Source organism: Brachyhypopomus gauderio, chromosome 4, assembly GCF_052324685.1.
Source record: "Brachyhypopomus gauderio isolate BG-103 chromosome 4, BGAUD_0.2, whole genome shotgun sequence".
NCBI classification, from domain to species: domain Eukaryota; kingdom Metazoa; phylum Chordata; class Actinopteri; order Gymnotiformes; family Hypopomidae; genus Brachyhypopomus; species Brachyhypopomus gauderio.
Genome location: NC_135214.1, coordinates 16,637,069 through 16,650,695, shown reverse-complemented (window position 1 = coordinate 16,650,695; position 13,627 = coordinate 16,637,069). Strand labels below are relative to the sequence as shown.

General features: G+C 40.2%; 3 protein-coding genes across 5 annotated transcripts; 2 read left to right on the top strand and 1 right to left on the bottom strand.

Annotated features, from left to right (window-relative positions):
* Positions 1-637: 637 nt before the first annotated feature.
* Positions 638-4,316, top strand: bbs5 (Bardet-Biedl syndrome 5). Of its 2 annotated transcripts, none has more exons than XM_077002679.1 (12): positions 638-829; positions 1,262-1,344; positions 1,702-1,767; positions 1,949-1,998; positions 2,084-2,211; positions 2,392-2,527; positions 2,697-2,792; positions 2,890-2,952; positions 3,158-3,292; positions 3,436-3,519; positions 3,769-3,792; positions 3,912-4,316. In XM_077002679.1, exons 1-12 carry the CDS (start codon positions 768-770, stop codon positions 4,011-4,013), a joined length of 1,029 nt encoding a protein of 342 aa, XP_076858794.1. In that variant the 5' UTR covers positions 638-767; the 3' UTR covers positions 4,014-4,316. The 2 variants fall into 2 exon arrangements, with proteins under 2 accessions (XP_076858794.1, XP_076858795.1); XM_077002680.1 differs by lacking the exon at positions 638-829 and adding an exon at positions 1,021-1,061.
* Positions 4,317-4,921: 605 nt separating this feature from the next.
* On the top strand, positions 4,922-7,710 carry klhl41a (kelch-like family member 41a). Its single transcript, XM_077002660.1, has 6 exons — positions 4,922-6,116; positions 6,273-6,430; positions 6,518-6,625; positions 6,705-6,890; positions 7,034-7,180; positions 7,373-7,710. The coding sequence occupies exons 1-6, from the start codon at positions 5,031-5,033 to the stop codon at positions 7,482-7,484; spliced, it is 1,797 nt and encodes a 598-aa protein (XP_076858775.1). The 5' UTR covers positions 4,922-5,030; the 3' UTR covers positions 7,485-7,710.
* On the bottom strand, positions 5,587-13,508 carry fastkd1 (FAST kinase domains 1). Of its 2 annotated transcripts, none has more exons than XM_077002658.1 (14): positions 12,564-13,508; positions 12,389-12,457; positions 12,157-12,282; positions 11,651-12,049; positions 11,168-11,278; positions 10,866-10,997; positions 10,084-10,570; positions 9,666-9,780; positions 9,444-9,572; positions 9,113-9,244; positions 8,890-9,003; positions 8,493-8,637; positions 8,147-8,261; positions 5,587-8,046 (listed from the first exon to the last, which is right to left on the bottom strand). In XM_077002658.1, exons 1-14 carry the CDS (start codon positions 12,905-12,907, stop codon positions 7,954-7,956), a joined length of 2,511 nt encoding a protein of 836 aa, XP_076858773.1. In that variant the 5' UTR covers positions 12,908-13,508; the 3' UTR covers positions 5,587-7,953. The 2 variants fall into 2 exon arrangements, with proteins under 2 accessions (XP_076858773.1, XP_076858774.1); XM_077002659.1 differs by having other exon boundaries at positions 12,385-12,457; positions 12,564-12,606.
* Positions 13,509-13,627: the final 119 nt, after the last annotated feature.

Genomic DNA, 13,627 nt, shown 5'->3' with positions numbered 1-13,627 from the left:
ACATGGTCCACAAACGTTGCCCGTATTTCACTGTTTTGTCCCCTCAGCTTTACACCACACAGTCTTACTTCTCTACACCACATAGTATTACTCCTCTTATTGGTTGTTCACCCTGTAATTGGCCTTGTCTTTCCATTATGGGAATTTGTGATACTGCAGTTTTTAGCGTCTATAAATGTTTGCCAATTACAGTAAAGATTTATGAGACACACCTCTCACCTATGGTTGAGACCATTGGTTGATATAAGCCTTCACCAATTCCCTTTCTTACTGTAACTGAATGTTCACTTGCAAACAATTGAATCAATTTAGGATAAATTACCAAAATGTAACAAAAAAATTAACTAAATAAATAAATGTAAAATGATGCCTTAGAGATTATGACAACATGTTCAGCACTGTTGCATATAATGACCTAGGCGATGACCTAAAGACTAAATGTTTTGGAGGGTATGACAATTCAACAGACAATCCGTACAACACATTTTGATAAACATGACATAATCAATTGATAATGTCAACAGAAAATTGTCCATGTCCATTTGCAAAAGATTCTGATCTGAGAAATGAAGCAAATCGACTGAGGAAAAACTGTAACATAGGAGAATTAAAACATTGGTTTGATACGTCGGGCTTGCCGTAGTTCGCGGTTACCGAGGTGATTGTAAGACGCTAGTTAAGCCCCATGGAGAAAGCCCGTTTGGATAGCTAACTATATAACTTAAGTTAAATCCAAAGCAATTTAAGGATATATTTAAAAGCTCTCCATGGCGGGCGTATTAGACGCGCTATGGGAGGACAGAGATGTTCGGTTTGATATTACACCACAGTAAGTTTGGTCAGAAGTAATACTGCCGTTTAGCCAGATAGCTAACTACGGCTAGCTAAGCTAAGCTAAATAGCGGCTTGAACTCAACCATTGCCTCACAACACTGGATACGTATTCACTATAAATACAAATAAATAGACTACACATCTCTAACTAACTATAATCTTTCTGTGATTATAAGTGTCCTGCCAGATTAGCGGTTGGCTAAGCTGGGTAGCTAAGACGTAACCAGGTAGCGTCAGCCTTCATTTGATCATGTTTGTTTAAGTAATTGTGTATCTACACGTTAATCTGTGAGCTAATAGCAGCATCTTGTAATTACTTCATTTAATCGATGTACGAAGCTAGCTGGTGTAAGGGGTCGTTGGTGATTTTGGAAACTAACTGGTCTAACGTTATGGTTTTGTTTACTGTTGCTTTTTCTGGAATTAGACAGATGAAAACCAGAGCTGGAGAAGTGCTGATCGACTGTCTGGACTCTGTGGAAGACACGAAGGGGAACAACGGCGATAGAGGTGTTGATCTCATCAGCAACTTATCTCATTACTCCCTAGATATATAAACACTCTATATATCCATATAAACACTCTGTATAGCTTTATAAACACGTTATATAGCTATATAAACACTCTATATAGCTTTATAAACACTATAGCTATAGCTTTATAAAGTATTGTGCAACGCCTGCATTTCTTTCGCGTGTAGACAGCGAAAAGGCAAGATATGTGATAGTAATGTGATGTCTATATGTCATGTTTCATATAATGTAAAGATTAAAACACGTCTGTCGTTTGAGCAAATATAATAAAGGATAGCCATAGGTTCATTGGGTAGGCTGCTGACCTTCCTTTGCCCACATTTTAATTCCAAAGGAAGACTCCTAGTGACCAACTTAAGAATCATCTGGCATTCTGTCGCTTTGCCAAGGGTTAACTTGTGTAAGTATATGTTGTATTAATATGAATTGTATTCATATGTATTAATATACATTTGTTACATAAGCGATAAAATATCAATCAGTTGTTGATGTTAGAAGTAGCCAATAAGAATTCAATCTAGTTCATTAAAACATATAGCCTAAACCCAGTTACTTTTATTAAACTGTTTTCAAATTTACAGCTGTGGGATACAATTCTGTCATAAACATCACCACAAGAACAGCAAATTCTGTAAGTCATTAGTTTGTATTATTTTGCAGTCCATCTTCATTTAAATTGTGAAGTGTGCATAACATGGGTTTTATAACCTTTGCAGAAACTGAGAGGGCAAACTGAAGCTCTCTACATCTTGACCAAATCTAATAATACAAGATTTGAGTTTATATTCACCAATGTAGTTCCTGGCAGCCCAAGACTCTTCACATCTGTTATTGCTGTTCACAGGTATCATAATCTCACATATAAGCAAACTGCAGTCCTTTAAACCCTGAATGGATTGTTTAAAAAATTTAATCATTATTCAATTATTTATTTCCTGTTTGTAAGAAATTTGTAGCAAATGTTTAAGAAAACATTTTCTAAAAATATTTTTTTAAATATTATAACTGGTTATTTCCTATACAGAGCATACGAGACCTCCAAAATGTACAGAGATCTCAAATTAAGAGCAGCTCTGATTCAGAACAAACAGTTGAGACTACTGCCACGGGAGCAAGTTTATGACAAAATAAATGGAGTTTGGAATTTATCCAGTGATCAGGTAGCGTAAATCCCTTAGAGTAATATTGAAAAGGACGCACAAAAAAGTAATCAGCACGTCTTGTGTTTGTGTTCCGCAATCGTGTAAGGCTAGCTCCGGCATCTTAGATTTTACACAATGGCAAATGTTGCAACCCAAAATGTTCTAATGGGCATTGCTTTGTTGTCAGGGTAACCTCGGCACATTTTTCATAACCAATGTGAGGATAGTGTGGCATGCAAACATGAATGAGAGCTTCAACGTCAGCATCCCCTACTTACAGATTGTGAGTGTTCATTATTGCAGTCAGCAAACGAGTATATCAAATCATTCAAATCATATGGTCACGTTATATGTATTCCTCTGTCCTTGTTTCTCCCAAGCGTTCCATAAGGATTAGAGATTCAAAGTTTGGACTCGCACTAGTCATTGAGAGCTCTCAACAGGTGGGTCTGAGTGAAAACGCACTAATAAAATGTGTTAAATGGTCACAGTATAGAATCTTCTGTTAAGCTTTCTTTTTGTTTTTTAAAGAGGATAAATTCTATTCTTCTTATTCAAGTACACATAATAAAAGAGTTAATGTGTCATCGGTTTTGTGCATTTGCTTTCATCCTGTTTTTAGTGTTTCACTTGTGTGACTTATTTCAGACAGGAGGGTATGTACTAGGTTTCAAAATCGATCCAATGGACAAGTTACAGGACGCGGTGAAAGAAATAAATTCTCTTCACAAAGTGTACTCTGCAAACCCAATTTTTGGAGTTGAGTACGAGATGGAGGAAAAGGTAGGTGGACATTTGGAGGAGTTGGCTATATTTTCATCACATCCACTTTTAGTGAAGAACATGGTTAGAACTTTGGGTACCAGCCAATTAATGATGATACATGTTTGATGATGAATGATGATGATGCTCTGATGTTAATCCAGCCTCAGCCACTGGATGAGCTAACGGTGGAACAGCCTCCTGATGACGTGGAGATCGAGCCAGATGAGCAGACTGATGCTTTCACGGTGGGCACACTACATTCAGTAATAACGGATGCACTCAACAGGGAGATTAGTCTCTCATTCTGAAAATAGAAGCATGCTTAAATCATGTATCATGATGTCCCCTCAACACTGGCTTTGTTGCCTAGTTTCAAACCTGCTTATGTTAAATATCATTTTCGATTAATATGATAAACAAGAATAGCAAAGATATGCCATAATTTTGGAATACATTATTGTTTACTGATTTGTGGATATTCTTTATTTTTATAGGCTTATTTTGCTGATGGCAACAAGGTATGATAACCATACTACAGTAAACTATAATCAGTTTTGATACCTTGTTTCATTCTTATCTTAAAATGTCATCTTTATATATTTTTAGTGATCAACTGTTTTTACAATCTCTTTCAAAGCAACAAGACCGGGAGCCAGTATTCTCTGAGGAGCTTGGTTTAGCAGTGGAGAAGTTAAAAGAAGGCTTCACTCTACAGGGACTCTGGGAAGTCATGGGCTGAAAACACGTAGCAGCAGTAAGCTGCAGGTTTTAAATAGTACCAATGCGGACCAGTTGGATCTTCACATCATCAGAGATTAAAACGATGAATGTATCAGTAGGTTAAAAGGTTTGGAGCTCAAATTATTAAATGTTTACAGAATCAAGGCTTTTTTCCCAGCAGATATGTTATAGATATGTTATATTTATTTATTTTTTTGATTTACATAAACAAAGTGTGTATATTCTATGAAACAAACTAGACGAATGTACTGTGTTTGTAGTTTTGCTATTATGGTACAATAAAAAATGGCCAAAACAAGTGGAGTAAGCCCTTTGAGATTATTTTAATTAATGTCAGATAAAAGAAGCCAAAGCTAGTTTTGTAGAGTTTTGAGACGTAATTTTAAATGATTGACATCATGCAGCTATTTTCAAATATATTAGTGGAGCTGAAGAATTTTACAGATGGCTCAGGAGCACAGATTAGCTGTTGTTATTAACAACAGCTGTTCTTTGCTGACGTGTAAGATAGAGAAGGTCAGTTCACAGGAAGCACACTCAACACAAAACCACACACTGGCAAGATGTTTATGGATGAGTCAGTGGTAGGAAAAAATGACAGAGGGACTTTAAAGCCATGAAACATAAAAGCACATATGGAACAGGTATTTTATTCCAACAAACTTCACATTCCCACACTAGTAATGGACTCATAATTCCAACACTCCTGAGCATGTAGAAAGTACAAAAGAAGAATAGTGTCTTCTTCACCAGACAAACATGAATAGGCCTGTTATAACTGTCGAAGGTCTTCAGTTGGTTATTTCCATCAATGACAGCTGCCTAATGTGACTCTGTTTTCTAAACTGGCCAACCTGAATTCTTTCTGCCTGTGTTGGGGTGCTAAATATAGAGGGACAGAGTTAAACTGCACCGACTTCTGTCCTCACTGCTTTAACTTGGCCTGTCACAACAAAGACGGCAAGGAAAGGGGAAGCATCACAGTCCTGACATCTTCTCTAATACATCTTCCGAGATGGAACCCACAACTATAAGGGAAGACCTGAAGCTCTATCAGAGCACCCTGCTTCAAGATGGTTTGAAGGAACTCTTGAAAGAGAACAAATTTATTGACTGCATACTCAAAGTAGGAGACAGGAGTCTGCCTTGCCACAAACTTATCTTGGCAGCATGTAGCCCTTACTTTAGAGAGCTTTATTTCACTGAAGATGGCAAAGAGAAAAGCTCTGAGAACAAGGAGGTGGTGCTGGAAAATGTGGATCCAACTATTATGGATATGATTGTGAATTATCTTTATTCTGCAGAAATAGAGATTACGGATGAGAATGTGCAGGACATTTTTGCAGTAGCCAACCGCTTTCAGATACCATCTGTGTTCACGGTGTGTGTGAACTACCTGCAGAAGAAACTCTCAGTGGGAAACTGCCTGGCTATCTTCAAATTGGGGCTGGTGCTAAACTGCCCAAGACTGGCTATTGCAGCAAGAGACTACATAGCTGAAAGATTTCAGACACTAGCTAAAGAGGAAGACTTTCTTGAGTTTAACCCTCCCGAGCTTTTTGCCATCATAGGGGTTGACGCTCTTAATGTGGACAAGGAGGAAGTGGTATTTGAACTACTGATGAAATGGATCAGGAAGGACAAAGAAAAACGGGTAAAGTTCTTAAGCGAAGCTTTCGAACACATCCGCTTCCGTCTTCTTCCGGAGAAGTATTTCAAGGACAAGGTAGAAAAGGACGATATAATCAAATCTGATCCTGAACTTGTGAAAAAAATGAAGGTCATCAAAGATGCCTTTGCTGGGAAGCTTCCGGCAAATAAGGAGGGAGGTAAAGAGGACGGAGAGGACTCACTGCCTGGTTACCTGAATGACAACAAAAGGATGGGGATGCACGCTAAAGACCTTATCATGATGATCAACGACACTGCCGCTGTAGTGTATGACCCTGTTGAGAATGAATGCTCATTAGCAGCAATGGCAGAGCAGATACCCCGGAACCATGTTAGCATCGCTACCAAAAAGAACCAACTTTATGTCGCAGGTGGACTCTTTGTGGATGACGACAATAAAGAAACACCATTGCAATGCTATTTTTATCAGGTAAATGGCCGTGTAATGTTCCACTTGTGTGATTTTCCTTTATGGGATAGTTGTACTCATGACTTTGAATGTTTGTAGTAAATACCCTAAAGTTACATGTATTTTAGACATCAAAAAATGTATTTTTAATTTTACATTTAATCATGTTTATTCCAGTATGACCCTCATACTCCAGACTGGATTGCTCTACCACCATTGCCTTCTCCCAGATGTCTGTTTGCCATGGGAGAATTTGAAAATCTTCTCTTTGCTGTTGCTGGCAAAGACTTGCAGACCAATGAATCCCTGGACTCCGTAATGTGCTATGACACTGAGTGAGTGTAGGACTGTAAACTGTTGACTTTTCATTTGAGCTTTTCAAATATGAACAAGACATTCATGTCATGTGTTTTGTCTGGCAGCAAAATGAAATGGACCGAAACTAAAAAACTTCCCTTGAAGATACACGGTCACAGTGTGGTTTCACAAAACGGCCTGGTATACTGTATTGGAGGAAAGACGGATGAAAAGTAAGATGACTATGAATATTGAACTGGGCTGCAGGAGTATTGTAATACTCAATGATGTTTTCTTTCATACACTATTCAGCAAAATTATCAACAAGATGTTTGCATATAACCACAAAAAGTCAGAATGGAAAGAGCTTCCTGCAATGAAAACACCAAGGTCCATGTTTGGGGCTACAGTTCACAAAGGAAAGATTATTGTGATTGGAGGAGTCAATGAAGATGGCCTGTTAGGATCTTGTGAAGCTTATGACTTTGGAACCAACAAGTAGGTACCATCATACGACTTAAAGAATATATGTAAAAATTTTGTGGCTTGCAAAACTTGTATCTTAACAGAATACATTGAATGATGCAGTCCACATCACTTAAGACTTGTGTAAAATCATATGCTTCTCTTTTGCCTTGCAGATGGGAAGCCTTCCCTGAATTTGCCCAGGAGAGGAGCTCAGTCAACCTGGTCAGTAGTGGTGGTGTGCTGTACTCAGTTGGGGGCTTCACCATGGTAGAGACGGATAACAAAGAGTGTTCCCCTTCAGAGATCATAGACATCTGGCAGTAAGTAGTCACTGGCCTTTTAGGAACGCAGGTTCCATTGCTCCAACATGACTGAGATTTTGCCAGTCATGTTGTTAGTGCTTGCAAGAATTCTATTCTAAATGTATTCTATTACAACAGCTATGAAAACCATTAAGCCCATTGAACTGTATAATAAATGTGCCGATGTCTAAGAACACTTTTTTACCACAGGTTTGAAGACGACAAGAAGCAGTGGTCTGGAATGCTGAGAGAGATGCGCTACGCAGCTGGTGCCTCATGTGTTTCCATGCGTCTAAATGCCGTAAAAATGCCCAAACTGTAAAAACAGCCCTACTGTCCTAAACTTCCCCAGACACCATTTTCTGACTTTTTCCCAGTAATGCATAAATGCATTTAAGTAGTAAGGTTAGGAATATGTTAAGCATGAAACAGGCCACTGAAGAACAGCTGGATGGTTTTAGTTTTGGGGAAACTATGTTAATAATGTCAATTATACATGTATTCTCGTGTATTTTTAATTTTAATAAACATTTGTGGTTAAAAACATGTATTCACTTAATGAAAATGTCTGCAGCTGTTCATGTTCATTGTATTTTGCATTTATTACAAATATGTCACAAGTATTTAACCCGTATAAAACTCATTCGAGGAATCACCTGTCAGGTGTTTGCAGCTCTGTGCTCCCTTTAACAAGGGACAACACAGGAGGATATGCAGCCAGTGTCACAGTTTCTCTCCCTTACTGTGGATATCCAGAGAAAAGTTCTATTTGCACATATAATTTATGTGTTTCAGGCCAGTTCTGTAAATAATTTCCTTCTTAAATATTCCTTCCAAGCGTCTTGGGTGGAGAGCTCCAAAGAATTCCATTCAAAGTGAGGAATCTGTATTAGAGAGGAATTATTAATGTTTATCAGTTCTCAGATTTTTACTAAATGACCTCCACTTGAATCAGTACAGAGGAACAACCATCTCACTACTCACATGTAAAACATGATATCCTAAAATCTCCAGATGTCGCTTTCTCATCAGGACTTCCCCTTTCACGTGCTGACAATTTTTGCAAAAGGATTTGGAATCCAAGAAGTCTAAGGCAATGCTAAATACCCAAGTTACCCAGTAGAAAAAAAACAGGTTATTGTTTTAGTCTCTTCCTGATTTTAAAATGCATCCTCTAAACATGTGAGTAAGTCAAACTGACAAAACACAGCCTGCGAAAAGTGACATAAATCACTCCAAAGATTCTTGTGTGTGTTCCACAGCTGCACCTGTGCATGAATTCTCCTACATGTTTACAACAAAATGGCTGACTGCTGTCAATCATTCATACCGACGAGCTCCTGGAGGTAGCCCCTCCCTCTCCTTCACGCCTGGGACTGATTCCCAGCGCACCTTCCCGTCCTCGCCGATCTGAAGCTGTCTCGGTTCACTGTAGGGAACCGCGTGCTGATCACGGTCAAGGATGCACTCGAAATCTGCAGGGATGAGATTCAAACTTCCAATGTGAGACATACAGAGTTCCCTGCTCATCACTAGGACACATGCTGCTGAGGTGAGTCATGAAACGCTGACATAAAAATCAAGGTAACGTCGATTCAAATGTAAATATCTTACTATATTTTACTGATAAGCTTAAGTGAAAGTAGCTATTATCTAGTTATACATCACTTGCTCACCTTCGCCGTTCCAAAAGCACTAACCACCATTAAAATTCTGCTTGTACTTACCGACGGTGTAAAAGTATGGAGTCAGTACAGCTGCCCTTGCACAGTTAATGCCTCCCAGCACCTCACCCAGCATTCTGTGGATCTGCTGCTGCACGGGACTGACCGAGGTGTTGCCTACGTGTTTGAGAAAGAAATATTAGTGCTCCAAGGTTATTAGCACGCTTGGGATCTCATCCAGACTGAAAAAACTGGAACAGAATCCCTGTGGTTTGTGTCCTCTCACTTCTGTTTTGGAGCTGCTGACAGTAGTGCTGATGAAACCAGGGCACCTGGAACTGGGGGCACTCGAGACACACAGCGCGGTTCACCTCCATCAGACGCAGGCGCACTCGCATGTTCAGGGCATCTGGCAGCACTGTCAGAGCAAACCATGCAATAAACGTAAATCCTTAGTACTGTACATGCCAATGTATACCCTACCTATGTTACCAGTGAGCATGTAATAAGTTTAGTAATCCTCAGAATGAATTTGCAATGCTGCAATTTTAATTTGTAGCAAAATGAAACTTGAATCTTTTTTCTCACAGTAAAACAGTAAGTAAAACTTCACATACTCTCAAGCTGGGCATCCAGCTTGGCCAAGAAATCCACACTGAATATTTCTCTGATGACTTCCTCTGGGAAACAGTCGACCAAGGCCAATGCATAAGCCAATAACACCAACATGTGAGGATCGAAGGAACCTGAGAGAATGGAACAGCCAAGTGTAATTCCAAATCAGGTTTCTGAATTAAAGGGGACAGGCTGCAGATTTCAAGTATATATATCAAACTCACTGATATGTGGAGTGAGGCGCTGGGTGCAGGCATCAAATAAGTCATCCACCTTGGGAGAGTTGTAGTCAAGCACAGCAAACGGGAGTAAAGTGGCGTAGATTCCAGAGTAATGAATCTAAACAGGACAACATTCAGAAACACATGTAGCAACACGATGTGTTTTAGACATCGTCACAGTTCCCACAGACAAATCTAAAACAGTTCTCAAGTCACTGTGTCTCACTGGGTAGTCCCAGTTTTTGCTCCAATAAGGTTCCATTACAATAGTAGCAGGTGTTCATTTGTTCAAATATACTGGATTGTTGGATAGAGCAAAAGATGTGGGCTGTGTGGCAGGTGTTTTACGTGACAAAACTGACAAATCAGTATTCACAAAGCTGAGAGTTCATTAAGATCAGATTATTTCAAATCATCCTACCTTATCTATGCTCTCAAATGACACAATCGCTATTTGTTCCAGCAGCGTGTCAAGGCGACATCTGGTCCTCGTCAGGAAGAGGGCCAGCTCTTGTGCGTTGGTCCATGATACCTGATCCACCAGCCTCTGAAGCATGACGACGGAGTCGTCGAGCAGCGTCTCCTCAAACCAGTCCCCAGATATGTACTTCAGCTCCTCCAGGACCGCGTCCAGCCGCCCTGCGTTCTGCAGCCGCCTCTGCCCACAGTGCTTCAGGGTCTGGAGCAGGTGGACGTACTTGCTGGGAGTGTTGTGGAGGTAGGCGGGGTCGTAGCGGATCCATTTGGCAGTGGCCATGGTGAGTGAATTGAAGTCATTTAGGCTGCACTGAGGCACCATGGCGCTGACCCGATCGATGATCACGTCCTCAATGTGCGGAGAGGGAAACATGGAGAGCACGCGGGTCAACATGGCCACCTCGTGTGGCTGCAGACTGTCCTGCAAGTAACTAAACAACAGGGACAGAAAAAGAAAACACAGGTTTTACTTACATAGCCGAGAGCGAATCAACATCAAGGTTAAAATAAATATGTATAGATTTGAAAAAAGGTCCTTTTACAAGGTCAAATATTTGGGATGAGGTCTTCAGTACTGATATTGTTTTAACACATAATGAGCCCTTGTTTTTTTGACACATTTCTCACCCATTCTCAAGTACATTATGTTTTTGTCAATACACAAACCTTCTGGTCCATGAACAAAGCACAACTGGTACAACTTCATAAACCAAAGAGAACATTCACCGAAGCAGTATGCTCCTCAGTCTGGAGAAGAATTCAGGATTCTTATAGTGCAGCAGCAAAAGTGACTGGGTCATCTTTGAAATCTCCAAAAGACGATATACCTCCAGGTTCTTGTGCAGTATTGACGCAATCCTGACGATCACAAATTTACCAGAAAAACAAAATCAACAAATCTCTACGGTACTATTTTTTGTTATTGCTTATTATTTACATGGCCCAAAACAGAACTCGTATTGAAATCCTACACAGCAGAGATCATCATAGGTCAGTTCCATTCAGACATGAGGGAGATTTAGTCTTACTTGTTGATCAGTTGAAGGTTCCGGCACTGAGTTTCTTCCAGTGTCTCTAAAATAGCAACTGCTTGCTGGGCATTCAGTTCATCACCCAATAGCAATGCTGAATTTTCTAGCCTGCGAGATCAATTAAACTGCACAATTAGCTGGGTATCAAAACTGAAAATTGCATTTTTTCAACAGAAGAGAAAATTTTAACATTAAGTTATGTCCTAAGTAAAATGAACTCTGATGACACACTAGAATGCCAAAATCTTAACAATATTTTTGTGGCAATTTTCCTAGAATATGTCTGGTGTTCCCCAGCCCTACGAACTCAAAAATGACTAGCCCCTTTCTGACCAATAAAATGCTTGATTTTGACACACCAGGAATACTGTGAAAGAGAATTCAATAAATATGACCTTTTGTGATTACCATATTGCAGAAGTCAAAATCTCATCACCACCAAGAAGGTCAGATATCAAAAGCTGTCCTAAACAGTCTTACCCCTCTCTGGTTGCTTGCCCTGCCAAAGGCAGCAAAGCAACAAAAAGCTTGGTGAAAGACACAGCATCAGTACTTGTGTCCACCAGCTCCATCAGCCTTTGCTTAGCGGCCAGTCTGAAGGCACAGTTGTAGTACTGTACTGACTGGTACAGTCCCAATATAATGCTGATGTTCTCTGCATCCAGACGGGGGACACTTCTGAGGAGAATGTGGTTGCATTTATCCAGCAAGGGTCGATGAATGTGCTTCACGTTTCTGAGGAACTGAACTATCCTTCTGGGGTTGTTGTAATGAAATGAGTCCTCATTGTCCAGTAGAACGTCAGCTTTGGCAATTAGTGCGTCACGTAAAGAAGGAGACACCAGGGAGGATATACTGATCATGAGGGTGGTCAGTATTCTGGAGAAGACAAAGATCATTTTGGCTTTTTAGCAGTATAAAATGTTTTAAGATGTTATTAGCAAATGGTCAGAGGTTTGTTCTGGCAGACACAATGTATACCATACCTGGCATCATTTATTGAATCCAACCTCTGTCTCACAATCTCAGTAATCTGTCCCATTAGTGGACTGTTGTGCAAAAGCTGATAACTTACACACACAGAAAACTTTGACAGAGTCGACATTGGGAACCTGTAAATCATCATAAACCTGGTTTAAGAGAATACATTTTGAAGCCTGAGCTACATGTAATGCAAATAAGAAAATGGCCATGCTGAGAACATAGTGCCTTACCTACCTATCTAGTCTATTACAGGCTTCCATCACCAAATTCTGGACAAGAGAGTCATGTGGTTCTACATTAAGCCTATAAAGGGAGTGTCAGAGTCAAAAGGTTATGTACATTTTGCACGTGCAAATTTGCAATTTTAAAGATATCTGGGCAGTCACAATGGTACTGAAAACCACATTACCTCAGAATTCCATAAAGTAAGTCCACCACTGTGGTATCATCCATCAGATTGATCTTGTTCTCAGCTAGGACACAAAGCGTCAGGAACTGAGGGTGGCCCCGGGTAAAAGCAATTGTCCGGAGCATCTGTGGTCTTTCCTTCTGAAACTGCCACAGCAGGTCCAAAGCACAACTCACATGCGCAACTGAAAGTTTAGCCTTGTTTTTACCCACCACATCAAAAACCCTGTCTTCTGCTGTGCAGGCTTTAAGCTGTTCCAGAACTTGGTCCTGACAGGTGACCCCATATTGCATATAATTAAACACCCTGCGTGGGTAGCGGTGCAGGGCTTGGAGCCTGAACATAACTGAAGATCAGGAAATGTGCGTTAAAAGTGACTTTAGAGTGAAGTCAATGGGACGGTGGCTTCACAAGGGACCTGATGTTGCTCGTCTGAAGCATGTGGAGGTCAAGAATAGGAACACAACACATTTCGTTGTCGGTATTTACACCAACATCATGACTTCTTGGTTGAAATGGACTGGGTCGTTATGCCGACGTGAGAACTGACACACAAAAAGAACACCTGGAACACCTGGTGAACACCTAGAAAATCTGGTCATTCCCTCAAAAATACAAAACGACGATTGTGTTGTGGTTAAGCTGATATTGTTGTCACCAAGCCGCATGTTTGACCTGTCCTGGGCTTGCTGGCTCTAGCTAAGCAACTAGCTAACTATGCTAGCTCCACACTCACGTGGGAGATGTGTTAGTAACATCATAACACACAACCGGTCAGAGCTTTTATATATCCGCGCGTTTCCATTAGTTTCCCACCAAAACAAATAATAAAGCTGTGGACTGCCAGACCCGCTTGTATAACATGACATTGACAACTTTGAGAAGAGAAAGGGTTACATAGCTCACTGGTACTAAAGCAGATTGGTGTGTTCACAACTTGCTTTCAACTTCACGGTGCACTTATCTGCGCACGTCTTACCATATTTCAAAATAAAAGTTGTCATTCGAGATCCTGAGAGGTGGAAGATACCACATTAAGTATTTCTATAGTCATTCAAAATAAA

Bases quoted from the DNA above. Each gene is read 5' to 3' on its own strand.
- klhl41a (XM_077002660.1), top strand. From the start codon at position 5,031: ATGGAACCCACAACTATAAGGGAAGACCTGAAGCTCTATCAGAGCACC. The intron at 6,117-6,272 runs GTAAATGGCCGT...TGTTTATTCCAG, and splicing joins TGCAATGCTATTTTTATCAG to TATGACCCTCATACTCCAGA. The intron at 6,891-7,033 runs GTAGGTACCATC...TTTGCCTTGCAG, and splicing joins TATGACTTTGGAACCAACAA to ATGGGAAGCCTTCCCTGAAT.
- bbs5 (XM_077002679.1), top strand. From the start codon at position 768: ATGGCGGGCGTATTAGACGCGCTATGGGAGGACAGAGATGTTCGGTTT. The intron at 2,953-3,157 runs GTGGGTCTGAGT...GACTTATTTCAG, and splicing joins TCATTGAGAGCTCTCAACAG to ACAGGAGGGTATGTACTAGG. The intron at 3,520-3,768 runs GTGGGCACACTA...TTATTTTTATAG, and splicing joins AGCAGACTGATGCTTTCACG to GCTTATTTTGCTGATGGCAA.
- fastkd1 (XM_077002658.1), bottom strand. From the start codon at position 12,907: ATGTTCAGGCTCCAAGCCCTGCACCGCTACCCACGCAGGGTGTTTAAT. The intron at 12,050-12,156 runs GTATGGTATACA...TGTCTTCTCCAG, and splicing joins GATTCAATAAATGATGCCAG to AATACTGACCACCCTCATGA. The intron at 8,638-8,889 runs GTAAGTACAAGC...TCATCCCTGCAG, and splicing joins TCCATACTTTTACACCGTCG to ATTTCGAGTGCATCCTTGAC.